Source organism: Oncorhynchus keta, chromosome 34 (genome assembly GCF_023373465.1).
Source record: "Oncorhynchus keta strain PuntledgeMale-10-30-2019 chromosome 34, Oket_V2, whole genome shotgun sequence".
NCBI lineage: Eukaryota > Metazoa > Chordata > Actinopteri > Salmoniformes > Salmonidae > Oncorhynchus > Oncorhynchus keta.
The window spans coordinates 74,333,653-74,356,605 of record NC_068454.1 but is presented as its reverse complement, the minus strand read 5'-3'; the positions used below and the strand labels follow the sequence as shown (position 1 = coordinate 74,356,605).

General features: G+C 44.2%; 1 protein-coding gene and 1 pseudogene across 1 annotated transcript; one reads left to right on the top strand and one right to left on the bottom strand.

Annotated features, from left to right (window-relative positions):
- Positions 1–2,070: 2,070 nt before the first annotated feature.
- LOC118367669 (toll-like receptor 13) lies at positions 2,071–10,807 on the bottom strand (annotated as a pseudogene).
- A 9,833-nt stretch (positions 10,808–20,640) lies between these two features.
- On the top strand, positions 20,641–22,699 carry cxcr3.2 (chemokine (C-X-C motif) receptor 3, tandem duplicate 2). The gene is made up of 2 exons (XM_035749175.2): positions 20,641–20,765; positions 21,589–22,699. The coding sequence occupies exons 1-2, from the start codon at positions 20,733–20,735 to the stop codon at positions 22,690–22,692; spliced, it is 1,137 nt and encodes a 378-aa protein (XP_035605068.1). The 5' UTR covers positions 20,641–20,732; the 3' UTR covers positions 22,693–22,699.
- Positions 22,700–22,953: the final 254 nt, after the last annotated feature.

The following is a 22,953-nucleotide window of genomic DNA, read 5'->3' as shown; positions in this document are numbered from 1 at the left end:
TGTTCAGAATTTTCTTGGTCAGGTCATGTTGTCGGGATATTCTCCTGGCCCTAAGATAAAGGAAGTCTATAAAGGAGGGTGGAGACAGAGACAGACACTTGCCACAGCAGCAAGATCCATATGACATTGAAAGGAGCCATTTTCCTCATCCTCATCTGCTCCCAACCACTATCCACTAGACAGTCATCAGCTCCACCCTTTCTATCGCTTCAACCGCCGCCCCCCAACCAGCCCTGTAATCTCCAGGTCCCACCTTCCTGACATGGCCTACTATCCCCCCTTCCACATGCTGGAGAGTGGCCTGTCCCCTCCTCTGCCCCCCAGGCCCCTGCCTGCTTTCCCCAGCCCTAAAAGCTGGTCTTTCCCCCGGATGAGACTGTACTGATCCTCTGTGTAGTAGAGACATGCATAAGCACAATCCTATGTTGGTGAGTGTTTTCCAAATGCATACTATCAAGTCTAATTATTTAGAATTACAACTGACTTGATGTTTTATTTCTCTTTTGAATATTGTCAGGCCATATCATGGGCAGAAAGACAAAGGAAATGTTTGCATTTTTAGAAATATTTAGAAATATGTTCTTTCATATTTTTTCCATACTCTTAAACTACTTCCAGCCTGGACAGTAAAAACACAATTATGCTGTAGAAAGTTAACAGCAGAAGAATGTATTTTTTATTGCATGAATACTTCTAATTGAAACATGTGCATGCAAAAACATACAGAAGCACTATAAGAGAAAATGCATTGCAGAACTAATACAGTATGCTGTTTACAGACAGCTACAGTGGACGAGTCAACTATGGCAAAACAAAATATCCACAAATGTGTCCCTCTGGTTTTTTTTGGCCACTGGGCCTACACACAGTATATATATATATATATATATATATATATATATATTTTTTTTTTTTTTGACAAGCAGAATTCTTTAGCACAGATGATCAAAGACAAATCAGAATGAATGCATTATGCAGAGGATTGTCTGCTGTCCATGGGAAGATCTCAATCACATACTCACATCTTCTCTTCTGAGGTCCCTCCCCTCTGACCTTTTCCTCTGGGTTTTGAGGAGGAGAGGGGATGCGATTATGTAATTGAGATTCTCCCCATTTAAGATGGACCGAATAAAATGAAACCTGTGAATATAATACTGTACATAGTAACACACTGTTTTATATTAAAATCTAATAATAGATCATTAATGTATTTGTTTTAGTTTGTGCATTCCTCATTGAGAAAGGGATATTTACCAACAAGAAGTATACTTATAGAATATGTAAATTAACTTTGCAACATGATTTGTCTGATCATCTTATTTCCCATGTCCATTTCCATTTTACTCTGCATCTTTTAAATGTACATACAGTATTACAATATGATTTAATATGGATCACAACAGGATTAAGTATTTTTTTTCAATGACAGAAAATTTAAAAAGCAAAAAAAATGATGACTTGCTTATTATTGCAATTGATCAAAGCATAAACAATGCTGGATTTCAAGCAAGTAGAACGTTATGGTAATGAAGGCACTTTTACAAGAGATACAGTTCCTCTCTGTCTTTGTATTTGTGTGGGTGTTCTACATTGAACTTAGTTTCATATCCTGGAATCAGGCTGCTGCCAGGGCAAAGTGTGTCCTCTAACCATTTCCTTAAGTCATTAAGTAATAGGTCTCATCTGTCGGTGTATTTACCAACAATAATTATTATAGAATATTTATATTAACTTTGCAACATGATTTGTCAGGGTATGTCTCAATTTAATTACCATTTCCATTTCCCTCTACATCTTTTAAATGTACATACAGTATTTCAATATTATTTAGTACTAATCATAACATGATTAAGTTTGTTTGCCATGAAAGCAAATTAAAAAAGGAAACAAATTATGACTAGTTTATTATAGCAATCGGTCAAAGCAAGTAGAACATCACTGTACCGAGAGCACATTTACAAAATACTCAGTTCCTCTTTCTTGTATGTGTGCCTCATTTTAGTACTTTTACAACATTAAACTTTGTTTCATATCCAGGAATCAGGCTGCTGCCAGGGCAAAGCGTGTCCTCTAACCCTTTCCTAAAGGCATTAAGTAATGCTTAGCATCATCGGTCGGTGGCTGAATTAAGTATTCTTCCCTCCCCTCTTTCTCATCTTCATCTTCAAACCTGCTGCTCCCGCTCCTCAGCGCCCTCCTCAGATGGTTCCAAAACAGATCCTGGGCCTTGACTGGGTCAGTGCAGTCTGACCCCGGCCACTGCAAGTAGGTCTTCTTCAACATGACCTTTCTCATACAGCTGCCTTTCAGGGATGAGCTCCAGGAAGAAGAGCAGGTCCTGGAGCTTGTGGAAGAGCCTATAGCTGGCCGGCTGGATCTCCAGGGAGCACCACTCGCTACACAAGAAGTGCTTACTAACCACTCAGATGGTCTTGCGGCTGCTGTACACGGAGGAAAATATGTTGTCCATGATGTTTGCGGCCCAGCTCAAAGTCACAGTGGTGCAGGCACAGCCGGGAAGAGGCTCCATTGCCCTCCAGGTTGGGAAGTAGCTGGTCTACTAAGCGGGATTATAGTCAGCATTAAAGTCACAGTGGTTGTGGTGGCTAAAAAGTACTCTCCCAGGTCCAGGTAGAAAACATTGGTGTTCAAGTTGTGCATGTTTTGTTGGAGTTTTTTTCTGGGCACTGTAGACATTAGAGTAAGACTAACTCAAAGTCCAGTTCTGCAGGTCACTGTTGAGTCAGGTGCAACTAAGAGGAATGTTGCGCAGGTCCAGATAGCGCAGTTTAGGGAGAGCCTCCAGCACATTCACATCTAAGGATTGCATTACGTTTTGGTTGAGAGGCTCGATCTGCAGCTCTGTCAGATTCCCGAAAACCTCATTTGAGAAGGACTGAATGCCAATGTTCATTGCACTGAGCTTGCTCAATTTCCGCAGGTTTTTGCAGAAGCCCGGCTGCAGCTGCATCACCCCGGCACAAAAGTTGTCCAAGGAGAGGAAAGTCAAGTTGGTCACATTGTCAAAAGCTGCTAGTTGTAGGGTCTTCGCATTTGGTGTGTGGTGGAAAGCAAAAGAGTTCACATTGAGTGTGCGATTGTTTTTTTATTTTTTTATTTTTATTTCACCTTTATTTAACCAGGTAGGCTAGTTGAGAACAAGTTCTCATTTGCAACTGCGACCTGGCCAAGATAAAGCATAGCAGTGTGAACAGACAACACAGAGTTACACATGGAGTAAACAATTAGCAAGTCCATAACACAGTAGAAAAAAATGGGCAGTCTATATACAATGTGTGCAAAAGGCATGAGGAGGTAGGCGAATAATACAATTTTGCAGATTAACACTGGAGTGATAAATGATCAGATGGGCATGTACAGGTAGAGATATTGGTGTGCAAAAGAGCAGAAAAGTAAATAAATAAAAACAGTATAAAAACAGTATGGGAATGAGGTAGGTGAAAAAGGGTGAGCTATTTACCTATAGACTATGTACAGCTGCAGCGATCGGTTAGCTGCTCGGATAGCTGATGTTTGAAGTTGGAGAGGGAGATAAAAGTCTCCAACTTCAGCGATTTTTGCAATTCGTTCCAGTCACAGGCAGCAGAGTACTGGAACGAAAGGCGGCCAAATGAGGTGTTGGCTTTAGGGATGATCAGTGAGATACACCTGCTGGAGCGCGTGCTACGGATGGGTGTTGCCATCGTGACCAGTGAACTGAGATAAGGCGGAGCTTTACCTAGCATGGACTTGTAGATGACCTGGAGCCAGTGGGTCTGGCGACGAATATGTAGTGAGGGCCAGCCGACTAGAGCATACAAGTCGCGGTGGTGGGTGGTATAAGGTGCTTTAGTGACAAAACGGATGGCACTGTGATAGACTGCATCCAGTTTGCTGAGTAGAGTGTTGGAAGCCATTTTGTAGATGACATCGCCGAAGTCGAGGATCGGTAGGATAGTCAGTTTTACTAGGGTAAGCTTGGCAGCGTGAGTGAAGGAGGCTTTGTTGCGGAATAGAAAGCCGACTCTGGATTTGATTTTTGATTGGAGATGTTTGATGTGAGTCTGGAAGGAGAGTTTGCAGTCTAGCCAGACACCTAGGTACTTATAGATGTCCACATATTCAAGGTTGGAACCATCCAGGGTGGTGATGCTAGTCGGGCATGCGGGTGCAGGCAGCGATCGGTTGAAAAGCATGCATTTGGTTTTACTCGCGTTTAAGAGCAGTTGGAGGCCACGGAAGGAGTGCTGTATGGCATTGAAGCTCGTTTGGAGGTTGGATAGCACAGTGTCCAATGACGGGCCGAAAGTATATAGAATGGTGTCGTCTGCGTAGAGGTGGATCAGGGAATCGCCCGCAGCAAGAGCAACATCATTGATATATACAGAGAAAAGAGTCGGCCCGAGAATTGAACCCTGTGGCACCCCATAGAGACTGCCAGAGGACCGGACAGCATGCCCTCTGATTTGACACACTGAACTCTGTCTGCAAAGTAATTGGTGAACCAGGCAAGGCAGTCATCCGAAAAACCGAGGCTGTTGAGTCTGCCGATAAGAATTTGGTGATTGACAGAGTCGAAAGCCTTGGCGAGGTCGATGAAGACGGCTGCACAGTACTGTCTTTTATCGATGGCGGTTATGATATCATTTAGTACCTTGAGTGTGGCTGAGGTGCACCCGTGACCGGCTCGGAAACCAGATTGCACAGCGGAGAAGGTACGGTGGGATTCGAGATGGTCAGTGACCTGTTTGTTGACTTGGCTTTCGAAGACCTTAGATAGGCAGGGCAGGATGGATATAGGTCTATAGCAGTTTGGGTCCAGGGTGTCTCCCCTTTGAAGAGGGGGATGACTGCGGCAGCTTTCCAATCCTTGGGGATCTCAGACGATATGAAAGAGAGGTTGAACAGGCTGGTAATAGGGGTTGCGACAATGGCGGCAGATAGTTTCAGAAATAGCGGGTCCAGATTGTCAAGCCCAGCTGATTTGTACGGGTCCAGGTTTTGCAGCTCTTTCAGAACATCTGCTATCTGGATTTGGGTAAAGGAGAACCTGGAGAGGCTTGGGTGAGGAACTACGGGGGCGGAGCTGTTGGCCGAGGTTGGAGTAGCCAGGCGGAAGGCATGGCCAGCCGTTGAGAAGTGCTTATTGAAGTTTTCGATAATCATGGATTTATCGGTGGAGACCGTGTTTCCTAGCCTCAGTGCAGTGGGCAGCTGGGAGGAGGTGCTCTTGTTCTCCATGGACTTCACAGTGTCCCAGAACTTTTTGGAGTTGGAGCTACAGGATGCAAACTTCTGCCTGAAGAAGCTGGCCTTAGCTTTCCTGACTGACTGCGTGTATTGGTTCCTGACTTCCCTGAACAGTTGCATATCACGGGGCTATTCGATGCTATTGCAGTCCGCCACAGGATGTTTTTGTGCTGGTCGAGGGCAGTCAGGTCTGGAGTGAACCAAGGGCTGTATCTGTTCTTGGTTCTGCATTTTTTGAACGGAGCATGCTTATCTAAAATGGTGAGGAAGTTACTTTTAAAGAATGACCAGGCATCCTCAACTGACGGGATGAGGTCAATGTCCTTCCAGGATACACGGGCCAGGTCGATTAGAAAGGCCTGCTCACAGAAGTGTTTTAGGGAGCGTTTGACAGTGATGAGGGGTGGTCGTTTGACTGCGGCTCCGTGGCGGATACAGGCGATGAGGCAGTGATCGCTGAGATCCTGGTTGAAGACAGCGGAGGTATATTTGGAGGGCCAGTTGGTCAGGATGACGTCTATGAGGGTGCCCTTGTTTACAGAGTTAGGGTTGTACCTGGTGGGTTCCTTGATGATTTGAGTGAGATTGAGGGCATCTAGCTTAGATTGTAGGACTGCCGGGGTGTTAAGCATATCCCAGTTTAGGTCACCTAACAGAACAAACTCTGAAGCTAGATGGGGGCGATCAATTCACAAATGGTGTCCAGGGCGCAGCTGGGAGCTGACGGGGGTCGGTAGCAGGCGGCAACAGTGATAGACTTGTTTCTGGAGAGAGTAATTTTCAAAATTAGTAGTTCAAACTGTTTGGGTATGGACCTGGAAAGTATGACATTACTTTGCAGGCTATCTCTGCAGTAGACTGCGACTCCGCCCCCTTTGGCAGTTCTATCTTGACGGAAGATGTTATAGTTGGGTATGGAAATCTCTGAATTTTTGGTGGCCTTCCTGAGCCAGGATTCAGACACGGCAAGGACATCAGGGTTAGCAGAGTGTGCTAAAGCAGTGAGTAAAACAAACTTAGGGAGGAGGCTTCTGATGTTGACATGCATAAAACCAAGACTTTTTCGATCACAGAAGTCAACAAATGAGGGTACCTGGGGGCATGCAGGGCCTGGGTTTACCTCCACATCACCCGCGGAACAGAGAAGGAGTAGTATGAGGGTGCGGCTAAAGGCTATCAAAACTGGTCGCCTAGAGCGTTGGGGGCAGAGGATAAGAGGAGCAGGTTTCTGGGCATGGTAGAATATATTCAGGGCATAATGCGCAGACAGGGGTATGGTGGGGTGCGGGTACAGCGGAGGTAAGCCCAGGCACTGGGTGATGATGAGAGAGGTTGTATCTCTGGACATGCTGGTTGTAATGGGTGAGGTCACCGCATGTGTGGGGGGTGGGACAAAGGAGGTAACAGGGGTATGCAGAGTGGATCTAGGGGCTCCATTGTGAACTAAAACAATGATAACTAACCTGAACAACAGTATACAAGGCATATTGACATTTGGGAGAGACATACAGCGAGGCATACAGTAATCACAGGTGTTGAATTGGGAAAGCTAGCTAAAAACAGTAGGTGAGGCTAATCAGCTAGCACAACAAACAGCAGGTAAAATGGCGTTGACTAGGCAACTGGGCCGACAGATAAACAAACAAGCAGAATGGGGTACCGTGATTAATGGACAGTCCAGCGTGCGTCAGCTATGTAGCCAAGAGATCAGTGTCCAGGGGGCAGCGGTGGATGGGCAGGGAAGCTGGGCTGGCGAGTGTTATCCAGGTTTTTTTTTTTTTTTTTATTTTTTTAAACTAACAATGACTAAATAGCTTGTAGCTAGTTAGCTGGTTAGCGTCTGGAGGTTCTTGAGTGTGTCATAAAAATAAATAAAAATTAAAAGTGATAGCGAATCCGTATCACAGTGGGTGAGGCAGGTTTCCGGAAGGTATAAACAAATAAAAATCAAAGAGAGATAGAAAGTAAATGGGTTCAGAAGTGTTTGGGATGAGGTGAGTCAGATGGTTAGCAGGCCTGTGCTAACAAGCTAACAGTTCGTAGGCCCGGGCTAGACAAGCTAGCCGTTAGCAGGCCGAATAGCAAGTAGGGAGATAGCGAGGGCTAGAGAGCTAACCTTTGGGGACGTCGCGATGGGGTGAGTCTGTTTATTCCTCTTCTTGCGGTGACATCGACAGACCGGTCGTGGGCCCGGGTAATTGTAGCCCAGGATTATGCTACAGGAGCTCTAGTGCGCTGGGTGAGCTGGAGACACAGCGTTTCAGAAAGCTCGCGGGCCTTGGCCAGCAGATGGATCTTTGGCGATGTCGCAACGAAAAAGCCTGTTGAAACCACCTCGGACGATTATGTCGGCGGACCAGTCGTGATGGATCGGCGGCGCTCCGTGTCGGCAGTAAAGGGTCCAGGCCAATTGGCAAAAGAGGTATCGTTGGGCCTCTTCGGCTAGTCGGGAGGTGGGCTTAGCTCAAGGCTAACTGTAGCTTGTTTTGGGCCAGAGACGTTGGCCAGGAGTAGCCACTCGGAATTGCAGCTAGCTAGTTGCGATGATCCGGTGTAAAGGTTCAGAGCTTGCGGTAGGAATCCGGAGATGTGGTAGAGAAAGAGCAGTCTGATATGCTCTGGGTTGATGTCGCGCTGGTGTTCTAGTTAGCTTAGAAGACCGCTAGCAATGGCTAACTGAGTACGAGCTAGTAGCTAGTTAGCTGGCTAGCTTCTGATGGTGGCTCCGGTTCTAAAGTAAAGTATAGAAAAGGCGGATCCGTACCACATTGGGTGATGCGGGTTGCAGGAGAGTATATTCAGCTCTAGTTTGAAAATGAGATTAAAATATGTACGAAATATATACAGAAAAAAAAACGAAGAAAACTATATTTACACTAGACAGGACAAGACAAAACATACGTCCGACTGCTACGCCATCTTGGATCTTGGATGTAACGGTAGCTCAGATCTGTCAGATTTGGGAAAGAGAGGTTCTGTCTGTTGCAGGACATTAGGGAGGTGAGGTGCTTTTTCTCTGCTGTGGAGTTCTTGATTTGATCCTGGAGGCATCTTACCTTCCTCAACTTTTTGAAGAAAAGGTCCAATAAACCTTGGATTGGTGGACGGTTGGGAAGTGTGTTCTTCCGCAATGACGGGATCCCATTGGTTTCCAGACTCAGCTTTTTTAAAATTTGACCTTTGTACTCAAAAGGCTGCATAACTCCATGAGCAGATTGTCAGTCTTCAACCCCATACCAGAGAAGTCTATGTTTCCACCTCTAACATTGCTGACATTGAAAAGCTCTGGCACTGTAACATTGGTTGAACGCAAACGCATGTAGTTTAGCTTCCGCAAGTCCACACCTTGGAAAGCCCTTGAAGGGAGCTGGTCATTGTAGGAGAGATCCAGCAGTAGTACATGGCTGAGGAATCCCCACTCACATGCTAAAGTGACCAGTTTGTTTTTACAGAGATAGAGGGTGGTGAGGGACTCTGGTAGGTCTGTATGGTTAGAATGATGGAGGGACGTTAGATAGTTATTGCACAGGTCTAGTTTTGTCAGCTTCGATAAGTGAGTCACAGATTCTGCCACCGCAGAGAAGTTGTTCAGGTAGTTCTGCCGTAATATGAGGACATCCAGATTGGAGAGTGAGGAGAAAATACCTGGAGGGAGCCTAATCACTGAGTTATTATTTAGTGACAGGTTGACAAGGTTTTTGAGGTCTTGAAACACAGAGGAGCTGAGATTTGATATTTTGTTCAAGGACAGGTTTAGGCTCTTCAGTTGGCTCATATTTTGGAATGCCTGGTTGTCTATAGTCTCCAGATGGTTATTGTCAATCTGAAGTGTCCTGAGGTTAGGAAGGTGAACAAAGGTATTGTTTGGTATGTGTTTTATCAGGTTTATGGAGATTATAATTGTGGTGGCATAGGGTGGCAGGTCACCTATAATGTCAGAAATGTTCTTTGCCTGGTGACGGATGAAAAATTAATTTTGTATGGTTTGAGGTTGGATGCTCAGTGCAATTCCTGAAGCTGTAGCCAACGGGGAACTGGGAAATGTGAAGGACAATTGCTACTGATACCAATGTTTTATTTTTTAGCCCAGCAATGTTTTCTGACATGTACAGCAGGAAAGGGAAAAGGTGAGTAATGTTCTACATCTAGTCTGAACTCTATCCAAGGAGAATCTTGTCCTTTAATAGCACTGCCATCATTTGCAGTGGGAAAATAAATGTTATTTTTGTTTCTTCAAATGAGTTGTAAACTCAGCAGAAACAGAAACGTCCTCTCACTGTCAACTGCGTTTATTTTCAGCAAACTTAACATGTGTATATACAGTGGGGCAAAAAAGTATTTAGTCAGCCACGAATTGTGCAAGTTCTCCCACTTAAAAAGATGAGAGAGGCCTGTAATTTTCATCATAGGTACACTTCAACTATGACAGACAAAAGAGAAAAGAAATCCTGAAAATCACAATGTAGGATATTTAATGCATTTATTTGCAAATTATGGGGGAAAATAAGTATTTGGTCAATAACAAAAGTTTATCTCAATACTTTGTTATATACCCTTTGTTGGCAATGACAGAGGTCAAACGTTTTCTGTAAGTCTTCACAAGGTTTTCACACACTGTTGCTGGTATTTTGACCCATTCCTCCATGCAGATCTCCTCTAGAGCAGTGACGTTTTGGGGCTGTTGCTGGGCAACACGGACTTTCAACTCCCTCCAAAGATTTTCTATGGGGTTGAGATCTGGAGACTGGCTAGGCCACTCCAGGACCTTGAAATGCTTCTTACGAAGCCACTCCTTCGTTGCCCGGGCGGTGTGTTTGGGATCATTGTAATGCTGAAAGACCCAGCCACGTTTCATCTTCAATGCCCTTGCTGGTGGAAGGAGGTTTTCACTCAAAATCTCACGATACATGGCCCCATTCATTCTTTCCTTTACACGGATCAGTCATCGTGGTCCCTTTGCAGAAAAACAGCCCCAAAACATGATGTTTCCACCCCCATGCTTCACATTAGGTATGGTGTTCTTTGGATGCAACTCAGAATTCTTTGTCCTCCAAACACGACGAGTTGAGTTTTTACCAAAAACGTATATTTTGGTTTCATCTGACCATATGACATTCTCCCAATCTTCTTCTGGATCATTCAAATGCTCTCTACCAAACTTCAGACGGGCCTGGACATGTACTGGCTTAAGCAGGGGGACACGTCTGGCACTGCAGGATTTGAGTCTCTGGCGGCGTAGTGTGTTACTGATGGTAGGCTTTGTTACTTTGGTCCCAGCTCTCTGCAGGTCATTCACTAGGTCCCCCCGTGTGGTTCTGGGATTTTTGCTCACCGTTCTTGTGATCATTTTGACCCCACGGGGTGAGATCTTGCGTGGAGCCCCAGATCGAGGGAGATTATCAGTGGTCTTGTATGTCTTCCATTTCCTAATAATTGCTCCCACAGTTGATTTCTTCAAACCAAGCTGCTTACCTATTGCAGATTCAGTCTTCCCAGCCTGGTGCAGGTCTACAATTTTGTTTCTGGTGACCTTTGATAGCTCTTTGGTCTTGGCCATAGTGGAGTTTGGAGTGTGACTGTTTGAGGTTGTGGATAGGTGTCTTTTATACTGATAACAAGTTCAAACAGGTGCCATTAATACCGGTAACGAGTGAGGACAGAGGAGCCTCTTAAAGAATAAGTTACGGGTCTGTGAGAGACTGAAATCTTGCTTGTTTGTAGGTGACCAAATACTTATTTTCCACCATAATTTGCAAATAAATTCATTAAAAATCCTACAATGGGATTTTCTGGATTTTTGTCCCTCATTTTGTCTTTCATCGTTGAAGTGTACCTATGATGAAAATTACAGGCCTCTCTCATCTTTTAAGTGGAAGAATTTGCACAATTGGTGGCTGACTAAATACTTTTTTGCCCCACTGTATATGCAATGCAGAAAGCAACTACACACAAACAAGATCCCACAATCTAGGCTGTCTAAGTATGATCCCCAATCAGAGACAACGATAAACAGCTGCCTCTGATTGGGAACCATACTAGGCCAACAAAGAAATAGAAACATAGATTTGCCCACCCAAGTCACACCCTGCCTAACCAAATAGAGAATAAACACGGCTCACTAAGGTCAGGGCGTGACAATCACTCATATAAATCAAATCAAATCAAATCAAATTTTATTTGTCACATACACATGGTTAGCAGATGTTAATGCGAGTGTAGCGAAATGCTTGTGCTTCTAGTTCCGACAATGCAGTGATAACCAACAAGTAATCTAACTAACAATTCCAAAACTACTGTCTTATACACAGTGTAAGGGGATAAGGAATATGTACATAAGGATATATGAATGATGGTACAGAGCAGCATACAGTAGATGGTATCGAGTACAGTATATACATATAAGATGAGTATGTAGACAAAGTAAACAAAGTGGCATAGTTAAAGTGGCTAGTGATACATGTATTACATAAGGATGCATTAGATGATATAGAGTACAGTATATACATATGAGATGAGTATGTAGACAAAGTAAACAAAGTGGCATAGTTAAAGTGGCTAGTGATACATGTATTACATAAGGATGCAGTCGATGATGTAGAGTACAGTATATACGTATGCATATGAGATGAATAATGTAGGGTAAGTAACATTATATAAGGTAGCATTGTTTAAAGTGGCTAGTGATATATTTACATCATTTCCCATCAATTCCCATTATTAAAGTGGCTGGAGTTGGGTCAGTGTCAATGACAGTGTGTTGGCAGCAGCCACTCAATGTTAGTGGTGGCTGTTTAACAGTCTGATGGCCTTGAGATAGAAGCTGTTTTTCAGTCTCTCGGTCCCAGCTTTGATGCACCTGTACTGACCTCGCCTTCTGGATGATAGCGGGGTGAACAGGCAGTGGTTCGGGTGGTTGATGTCCTTGATGATCTTTATGGCCTTCCTGTAACATCGGGTGGTGTAGGTGTCCTGGAGGGCAGGTAGTTTGCCCCCGGTGATGCGTTGTGCAGACCTCACTACCCTCTGGAGAGCCTTACGGTTGAGGGCGGAGCAGTTGCCGTACCAGGCGGTGATACAGCCCGCCAGGATGCTCTCGATTGTGCATCTGTAGAAGTTTGTGAGTGCTTTTGGTGACAAGCCGAATTTCTTCAGCCTCCTGAGGTTGAAGAGGCGCTGCTGCGCCTTCTTCACGACGCTGTCAGTGTGAGTGGACCAATTCAGTTTGTCTGTGATGTGTATGCCGAGGAACTTAAAACTTAAAACTCTCCACTACTGTTCCATCGATGTGGATAGGGGGGTGTTCCCTCTGCTGTTTCCTGAAGTCCACAATCATCTCCTTAGTTTTGTTGACGTTGAGTGTGAGGTTATTTTTCCTGACACCACACTCCGAGGGCCCTCACCTCCTCCCTGTAGGCCGTCTCATCGTTGTTGGTAATCAAGCCTACCACTGTTGTGTCGTCCGCAAACTTGATGATTGAGTTGGAGGCGTGCGTGGCCACGCAGTCGTGGGTGAACAGGGAGTACAGGAGAGGGCTCAGAACGCACCCTTGTGGGGCCCCCGTGTTGAGGATCAGCGGGGAGGAGATGTTGTTGCCTACCCTCACCACCTGGGGGCGGCCCGTCAGGAAGTCCAGTACCCAGTTGCACGGGGCGGGGTCGAGACCCAGGGTCTCGAGCTTGATGACGAGCTTGGAGGGTACTATGGTGTTGAATGCCGAGCTGTAGTCGATGAACAGCATTCTCACATAGGTACCCTCCAAGCTCTTGTCCAGGTGGGTTAGGGCAGTGTGCAGTGTGGTTGAGATTGCATCGTCTGTGGACCTATATGGGCGGTAAGCAAATTGGAGTGGGTCTAGGGTGTCAGGTAGGGTGGAGGTGATATGGTCCTTGACTAGTCTCTCAAAGCACTTCATGATGACGGAAGTGAGTGCTACGGGGCGGTAGTCGTTTAGCTCAGTTACCTTAGCTTTCTTGGGAACAGGAACAATGGTGGCTCTCTTGAAGCATGTGGGAACAGCAGACTGGTATAGGGATTGATTGAATATGTCCGTAAACACACCGGCCAGCTGGTCTGCGCATGCTCTGAGGGCGCGGCTGGGGATGCCGTCTGGGCCTGCAGCCTTGCGAGGGTTAACACGTTTAAATGTCTTACTCACCTCGGCTGCAGTGAAGGAGAGACCGCATGTTTTCGTTGCAGGCCGTGTCAGTGGCACTGTATTGTCCTCAAAGCGGGCAAAAAAGTTATTTAGTCTGCCTGGGAGCAAGACATCCTGGTCCGTGACTGGGCTGGGTTTCTTCTTGTAGTCCGTGATTGACTATAGACCCTGCCACATGCCTCTTGTGTCTGAGCCATTGAATTGAGATTCTACTTTGTCTCTGTACTGACGCTTAGCTTGTTTAATAGCCTTGCGGAGGGAATAGCTGCATTGTTTATATTTGGACATGTTACCAGACACCTTGCCCTGATTAAAAGCAGTGGTTCGCGCTTTCAGTTTCACGCGAATGCTGCCATCAATCCACGGTTTCTGGTTTGGGAATGTTTTTATCGTTGCTATGGGAACGACATCTTCGACGCACGTTCTAATGAACTCGCACACCGAATCAGTGTATTCGTCAATATTTCCATCTGACGCAATATGAAACATGTCCCAGTCCACGTGATGTGTCATGACGTTGGCCTGGGGGTTGGTTTATAACAGTCATAAATACCTCTTCCCCCCTTTTTCCTCCTTTCTAACCTGCTGAGGTTACATTTTTTTTTAACTTGGTTAACATAGAGATTCTGGGAACATCAGTAGGTGGGGGGAAATGAACTATATTCTGGTAATCCGAACAATTGAACATATGCGGTGGTACTTAATGAATATGATCTCAGTTCGGTTGTCATCTGAGACATTCTCATCAATGATAAGATGACATAAACTCTACAGTGGAAAGTCTACACATCAGAGTTATCGGATTCACATGGAATTGCTGTTCAATTTAAATGTTTGAATATGAAATTATTTGTGATGGGATGAAATGTGATTTTAGCTTCTAAAATGTGAGACATGGGTTTTCATAAGTTAGGGCTGCTCACTCAGTGGCCCACCTCTGTGAAGGGACATGGGCTATAAAACTTTTCAAACACGCCCTCTTCTCCCTTCCTATATAAAGCCTTGACGACAATAGAACTTCCTGTTGCGATGAGGTAGGATGACGGTCCTATGTCAGAATGGTTCAGATAATAACTACAGAACGAAGCCAACATCAGCGTGAGCTTTGGTTGCGAGTGGTATGAACTTTGAACTCTTATTCACGACAGAAGTGATACCTCCTAGCTGTTGAGTGAGCGACTGCAGCTGCAAACGTAGGCTAGGGGCGGCAGGGTAGCCTAGTGGTTAGAGTGTTGGACTAGTAACCGAAAGGTTGCAAGTTCGAATCCCCGAGCTGACAAGGTACAAATCTGTCGTTCTGCCCCTGAACAGGCAGTTAACCCACTGTTCCTAGGCTGTCATTGAAAATAAGAATTTGTTCTTAACTGACTTGCCTAGTAAAATAAAGGTAAAATTTAAAAAATTAAAGGAAGGAACAGACAGAGTATTCCATCTACCACACAACGACGTTACTTCAACTTATCCAAGTGACCACCAGAGACATTCTTCAAAGGACAGAGGACTCGGTTTGGCAACACAGTCTACCATCTACCACCAACCTACTGAAGCGCAGCTCAGAGTAAATATTTATTGCATTTTCCTTTTCCAAATGGGCGGTAATTTAGAATGCATAAGATGCTGTATTTACGATAGCATAGCTTCTTCCCTTTGTTCCTCAGTCTTCCCACTCCTTCACTCAAACCCAGACCCTTTTCTTTTGTGTAACAAGCTGTCATATCTGTTCCGCCCGCCAGGGACGTTTTCCTTTATGACGTAATTTATAATCACGTTATAATGAATTGTGTGTATGTGAATTCTGTGTGATTGGTTAGGTATTTAGTAAATAAATAATTTAACCCAATTTTGTATTGTTGTTTCAAATTGTTAGCCAGGGTTCTTGCAGATAACCAAGAATGTACAACTTTCAGATTATGAGACTGAAGTGAGATGAAGATTAATGTTGACTGCTATTGATGTAAAATATTACTAGGTGTTTAAGAGTTTATTTCGGAAGATAACAGCTCTATAAATATTATTTTGTGATGCCCGACTCTCTAGTTAATTACATTTACACGATTAGCTCAATCAGGTGATATTAGTTATGGAGAAATTATTTTATAGAATAGCATGTCATATCACTTAATCCGGCATAGCCAAAGACACGACAGGTGAAATACAAATAGTTTACAGCTAACTATTGATTGTTTACTGATTTTTTATAAATATTCTACACACAAAAAATCTAAAAAGATTTAGATACAGAGCTGTTGTATTTTCCCACATTTTCCACTTTAAGGACACTGGGAACTAAAACATTTTCCAATGGTAGTCTAATTACTATATAGGCTACAGTTGGCAGGCCCATTGTGAGATTATAAACTATGTTACAATTAAAAATATAGGTGATATGTGAATTTCAAAATGTGGTTTATTGCATATCCCGCTCCAACAGAATGGGGTCACAGCCATTATTAACTGAAATTGGGATTATGTGCCTTGCTCAAGGACACAACCATTTTTCTGCACCAGGATGCAAACCTTCCGGCTACTGGACCATCTTTCTAACTTCAATGCTATTTTCCACCCCAAATGTGTAGAGAAGGGCGCAATTATGAAGAGGAAGTGAGACATGCCACTCCTTCATTTAATTTATGGTTCTATGGAAGTCAATGAGCTAAACCAAAGAGGAGGATAGAGGCCTCTAGTGGTCAAAAGGCAGTTTAACATCCGCAGTGCCATCAATAGCAGTGTGTGGATAAAACCACTGGGGAAGCCAAGCTAGAAAAAAATCTATATTACAACCTGTGTGTTTGTTTGCCCTATAACCCGCTAGTTCATATGCCTTTCCACTGTGATATATAGGCCTAAGGCCGAGACAATTAGAAGACACAGTGGCAGAATACATTCAACCACACCATTGTTTCATCACAAAACCGGAGAGCAACATCTGTCGGTGAAGTCCACAAAGCATTTTGTATTTAACAAACCGTTAAATGGTCAAGCAAGTACATTTTTCAGACATTTTCAGACTGCTAAACAACTATTGATTTAAAACCACAGATAGTTAACGCAAGTCGCAAATGAACTGCCTAGATTATTCCAGTGCCATTTTAACTTCAACATCATCAAATCACCTACAGTATGCTTAGTCTAATGCAGTGACAACTAAAATATGGGAGGGTGCAAGTAAAAAAAAACATGTTGACTCATCCTACTGGTAGAGAAACACCAATGCCATCCTCCTCTCTTTCATGTTGACGAAATGGTCTATGACTTTGTCATAGAGTACACGCTTTAAGTTTTTGTTGTCCTAGGCTACATAGCTAAAATGCTTGATCGATAGCCTAACTTCCTTTCATGATCAACAATGAGCCAGCTAGTCAACATTATCCTACTACATCTAGCTAGCCTATATGTTGAACTTCCATCCTCTCAGACCAGGGGCACAATGTATGAATTTACGGTTGGATCAGAATCTGCGTTATAATCATTGGCCAGTATAGAGAATGGAGTAAAACCACACGTCCAAATCCCTATCTCCATCCATGTCTCAGCAACAATTCAAGTTTTCTGTCAATGATGTTTTGCTTTTAATATGACTGGTTTGAAGCCTAATCCAAACTGGCTACTCTTGACACTTTTTGTTGTGCTCACTCAGTTTAGCTCAATGCAGATTGGCTATTATTTTATACTTTTTTTTAATCAAGGGTGGCCAAATGCTCGGTGGCTTCCATTGTATTCAATGCTACGGGCAGCCACAATGTCATATTATTTTTGACCAGACAGCATGTGATGCAATGCCTTCAGAAAGTATTCAGATCTCTTTACTTTTTCCACATTTTGTTAGGTTACAGCCTTATTCTAAAATGGATTCAAATGTTTTTTCCTCGTCAATCTACACACAATACCCCATAATGACAAAGCAAAAAAAACATATAATAATATAATATATGCCATTTAGCAGACGCTTTTATCCAAAGCGACTTACAGTCATGTGTGCATACATTCTACGTATGGGTGGTCCCGGGAATCGAACCCACTACCCTGGCGTTACAAGCGCCATGCTCTACCAACTGAGCCACAGAAGGACCATATAAATAAATAAATGTGTGACATTTTCTTCACACTGATGGTCACTACATGGTGTAGTTGTGGACAGAAAAATTAACATTTCCTTGCCCCTGGATAATAGTTGCTTTATGACTATTTACGATCTCGCCATCTGAATAAGGCCAGATTCTAGATAACTGATTTACATGCAGTATCTATGTTTAAGGGAAATAGTGAGTAAACCAGCAAATCGTATAAGTAGCTGATCTATTCCAGTTCCCTGGGGCGTTGCATGGGTGACACAGTGTGAAACCACATCAGAGGTAACTCTGTGACCTGAAACAGAGGTACATTTTCTTCCTCACCTAACTGCAAGTGATATCAAACCTGCTCAATCTCCTCTGGGGTCCAGGTCCCCAACACGTCAACACTCCGACAGTGAGCAGGTAAGAGGCTTTTACATCAGTAATGATATAATACAACATCTTTGCATTTAGTTATGTGTAAAGACTAACAGTTTGTTCTATGCTAGACACTGTATTTTTCGCTATCCTGTTTTTGCAACGGTTCCACAGTGGGGAATATCTTTAGAATGATTTTCATGCTCTTGGAGACTGTATCGGAGACTAAACCGCACTGCCGCAAGGTTTAGAAATAACTGGATATCAATGTGAGCTCAGAGAAATGCTTACAGAAATCAAAGCATGTCTGATTGTATCCAGTCAACAGATTCCTATCCACAAACAATGCAAAAGTTTGTCTGGTTTTAGTCACAATAAACAGGGTCGAAACACACAGTACAGACTCCTGAATAACTCCTGAAAAACACAGATTTCACTTCCCCAGATGGGGCAAGTTCAAAACATTTCCCAATATTATGGGAACGTGTATCAGACATTGTAACGGCTGTCATAGGTTGAAGAAGGTGAAGAGGACCAAGGTGCAGCGTGGTACATGTTCATGGTAGATTTAATAAAGAAGCTGAACACTAGAACAAAAAACAACAAAGCGGAACAAACAAAACCTTGGTGCAGACACACACAGACAGAAAACAACTACCCACAAACACAGGTGGGAACAGGCTACCTAAGTATGGTTCTCAGAGACAATGATTGTTAGCTGCCTCTGATTGGGAACCATACCAGGCCAAACACATAGAAATACAAAACCTAGACTACAAAACATAGAATGCCCACCCCAACTCACGCCCTGACCAAACTAAAACAGAGACATAAAAAAGGAACTAAGGTCAGAAAGTGACAGACATTCAGTCTTTCTGTACTCAATTAGACTGACAAGAAGTCAGAGATTTGTATATCTGTCTCTGCATCTATTACACGCATAGACATTTGAATACACTTTTACTCTGTGTTTTGTGTGTGTTTTGTCTTCGAATGTAGGCTACTACACTGCACATAAAATATACAGTGCATACAGAAAGTATTCAGTCCCCTTGATTTTTTCTACATTTTGTAACGTTACAGCCTTATTCTAAAATGGATTACATAGTTTTTTCCCCTCATCAATCTATACACATTACCCCATAATTACAAAGCAAATAAATTTCAAAATCCTACAATGTAATTTTCTGGATTTTAAATTACAGGCCTCTCGTCTTTTTAAGTGGGAGAACTCGCACAATTGGTGGCTGATTAAATACCTTTTTGCCCCACTGTATATATATATATATATATATATATATATATATATATATATCACCTTCACATAAGGATTCAGACCCTTTACTCAGTACTTTGTAGAAGCACCTTTGGCAGTGATTACAGCCTCTCTGTCAGGTTGGATGGGGAGTGTCGCTGCACAACTATTTTCAGGTCTCTCCAGAGATGTTCCATCAGATTTAAGTCTGGGCTCTGGCTGGGCCACTCAAGGACATTCCGAGACATGTCCTAAAGCCACTCCTGCATTGTCTTGGCTATTTGCTTAGTTTCATTGTCCTGTTGGAAGGTGAACCTTCGCCCCAGTCTGTGGTCCTGAGAGCGCTGGACCAGGTTTTCATCAAGGATCTCCTTGTACTTTGCTCCATTCATCTTTCGCTCGATCCTGACTAGTCTCCCAGTTCATGCCGCTGAAAAATATCCCCACAGCATGAATCTGCCACCACCATGCTTCACCGTAGGGATGGTGACAGGTATCCTCCAGACGTGACACATGGTATTCAGGCCAAAGAGTTCAATCTTGGTTTCATCAGACCAGAGAATCTTCTTTCTCTTGGTCTGATTCCTTTAGATGCCATTTGGCAAACTCTAAGCGGGCTGTCATGTACCTTTTACTTAAGAGTGGCTTCCGTCTGGCCACTACCATAAAAGCCTGATTGGTGGAGTGCTGCAGAGATGGTTGTCCTTCTGGAAGGTTCTCCCATCTCCACAGAGGAACTCTGGAGCTTTGTCAGAGTGACCATCGGGTTCTTGGTCACCTCCCTGACCAAGGCCCCTCTCCCCCAATTGCTCAGTTTGGCCTGATCGGCCAGCTCTAGGAAGAGTCTAGGTGGAAGAAGTTTGGTGGAGGCCACTGTGTTCTTGGGGACCTTCAATGCTGCAGAAATGTTTTGGTACCCTTCCCCAGATCTGTGCCTCGATACGATCCTGTCTCCGAGCTCTACGGACAATTCCTTCGACCTCATGGCTTGGATTTTGCTCTGACATGCACTGTCAACTGTGGGACCTTATATGTGTGTGCCTTTCCGAATCATGTCCAATCAATTGAATTTACCGCAGGTGGACTCCAATCAAGTTGTAGAAACATCTCAAGGATGATCTCATAGAAAAGGGTCTGAATACTTATGCAAATAAGGTATTTCTGTTTGTTATTTTGGATACATTTGCAAACATTTCTAAAAACCTGTTTTGCTTTGTCATTATGGGTTAATGTGTGTAGATTGCTTTAGAACAAGGCTGTAACTTAACAAAATGTTTAAAAAGTTACGGGGTCTGAATACTTTCCGTATGCACTGTATGTACTGTACATGTGCAATGTACTACATATTGCTAATATAAGCCAGGAATAACAGCTAGAGACAGTGCATAACTAGAAAAACATTTCTCTGTCTGTCTCTTCGATATTTCACAATCCCCATTGGACACAGTCACCGGTTCCTAACAGCAGTCTTTGAATAGATGTGCTTGGGCTAAAATATGAGAGGATTCGGTTCCTGAATTGCTAACTTCTCCTTTTTAGTTGGTTCAGAGTGGAAAAGAAGAGAGGAACGCGGGTGAGACTACGAGAAGAGTGTCCTGAGTCTGAAGGTGTTTCAGGTGTTCCGCTGTTTCGTTGGTAACAATGGATCACGTCAAGGCAACCACAGATTACTATGTGAGTAACGGTGTTGTTATGCCACATACTAATAAATGTAGTTCTTTATGACTTCAAGAGGAATAGATGGTGCAATTAATAATTGGGACTAGCAGACAAAAAAAGTATTAGCCAAATAAGTCAAATAAGAAATGATATTTTACAACAACATGGTTAGTCAAGAAAATAACAGAATAAAAAAAAATATGACAATGAATAACATTCTGTACATTAATACTTTAATTTTAAAACAATGATTAGAGAGTCTGAGGCCATTTAAAATATTGTTCAAAATCATAGAAGCTACTAGTGTAGGATCTTAATTTGATCATGCTTTTGTTGCTGAGAATTTTCCTGCACCACAGGAAATGCAGATAAGCTTTGGAATTTACATAAATTCACTGAAAACGTACACTAACACACGGTTATATTAACATTACTTTTCATGGAGACTACTTTTGTCCAGCTAATAGCCTAACCACTGATCAAGCAATATTATGGACTAAATGTTCATATCAGCTCGCTTCAGGACTATATAGTTGTGACTATATAGGTCAAATTAAGATCTGTAACAGGTACACACATCTGTATGAATTTAGCACTGCATCATCTTGAGTTTAGTCAGAGATACAAATGCGTTCTGTCCTATGAGGAGAATCCAGGGCCTGTATCCATAAAGCGTCTCAGAGTAGCAGTGCTGATCTAGGATCAGTTTGACCTTTTAGATCATAATGAAAAAGATTATATGGGCAGGGGGAATGCTTCATGCATACGGACCCAGAACATTGTTGTATTTAGCTAATTTTCCTTCCTCTCACTCTCTTTTCCTCTCCTATGTCTCCAGATATATGAAGACAGCTACAACTATTCACCAGAAACAGGCAGTAGCCAATCCAGTGGCGTGCCCTGCAACCAGGATGGCATCATGGACTTCACCCGGAGCTACTCCCCTGTGGTCTATAGCCTGGTGTTTGTGCTGGCGCTGGTGGGTAACATCCTGGTGCTGTGTGTGCTGATGCGCTACCGCACCTCTCAGACAGGTGGGACCTGCTCCTTCTCCCTCACCGACACCTTCCTGCTCCACCTGGCCGTGTCCGACCTCCTGCTGGCCCTCACGCTGCCCCTGTTCGCCGTCCAGTGGGCCCACCAGTGGGTGTTCGGCATGGCCGACTGCAAGATTTCCGGAGCCCTGTTCTCTCTGAACCGCTACAGCGGCATCTTGTTCCTTGCCTGCATCAGCTTCGACCGCTACCTGGCCATTGTCCACGCCGTCAGCACCGGCTGGAAACGCAACACCTGCCATGCACAGATTGCCTGCACCCTGATCTGGACAGTGTGCTTAGGCCTGAGTGGGGTGGATATCACCTTTAGACAAGTGGTGAAGGTGGAAGTGGGGCGCTCGGGGGATCATCAGGGCCTGCTGGTGTGCCAGACGGTGTACCCCTCAGTGCAGTGGCAGGTGGGGATGCAACTAGTCAACTTGGTGCTGGGTTTTGGGCTGCCCCTGCTGGTCATGCTCTACTGCTACGTCCGTATCTTCCGGTCGCTTTGCAACGCCTCGCGCCGCCAGAAGAGGAAGTCCCTTCACCTCATCGTCTCCCTGGTGTCCATGTTTGTGCTCTGCTGGGCGCCCTACAACTCCTTCCAATTGGCCGAAAGCCTGAAGAAGCTGGGCGTGATTAGTGGAGGCTGCCAGTTTGACCGCACGGTGGACATAGGGATCCTGGTGTCTGAGAGCATGGGCCTGTCACACTGTGCCCTGAACCCGCTGCTGTACGGCTTTGTGGGGGTGAAGTTTAGGAGGGAGCTGACCAGAATGTGTAAGGGGCTGCTGGGACAGAGGTTCTATCCAGGGATGAAGGAATGGGGAGGGCAGAGGAAAACACGGAGGCCCACTAGGTCCTTCAGCTCAGCAGAGAGTGAGAACACCCACTCTGTCATGGCGTGAGCCAGCCACGTGCACAGATAGGGGTCTACCTGTGCCCGAGCACCCTTTTGTTGTTGTTCTGAACCCACAAGTCATCGTAAAGTTGTCAAGTTCACCACCCCCAACCCCCCATCCCATTGGTCTGCCCTGTACAGAGCTTGCGTGTGCCTGGTATCCAAACATGCATGGCTTGAAATGCAGTCACCGGTCGAGTCTGTGTAGCAAGCTACCTAGTTTAAATATCAACCGTACACAGCAGCATAACATTTGATCTACATCATC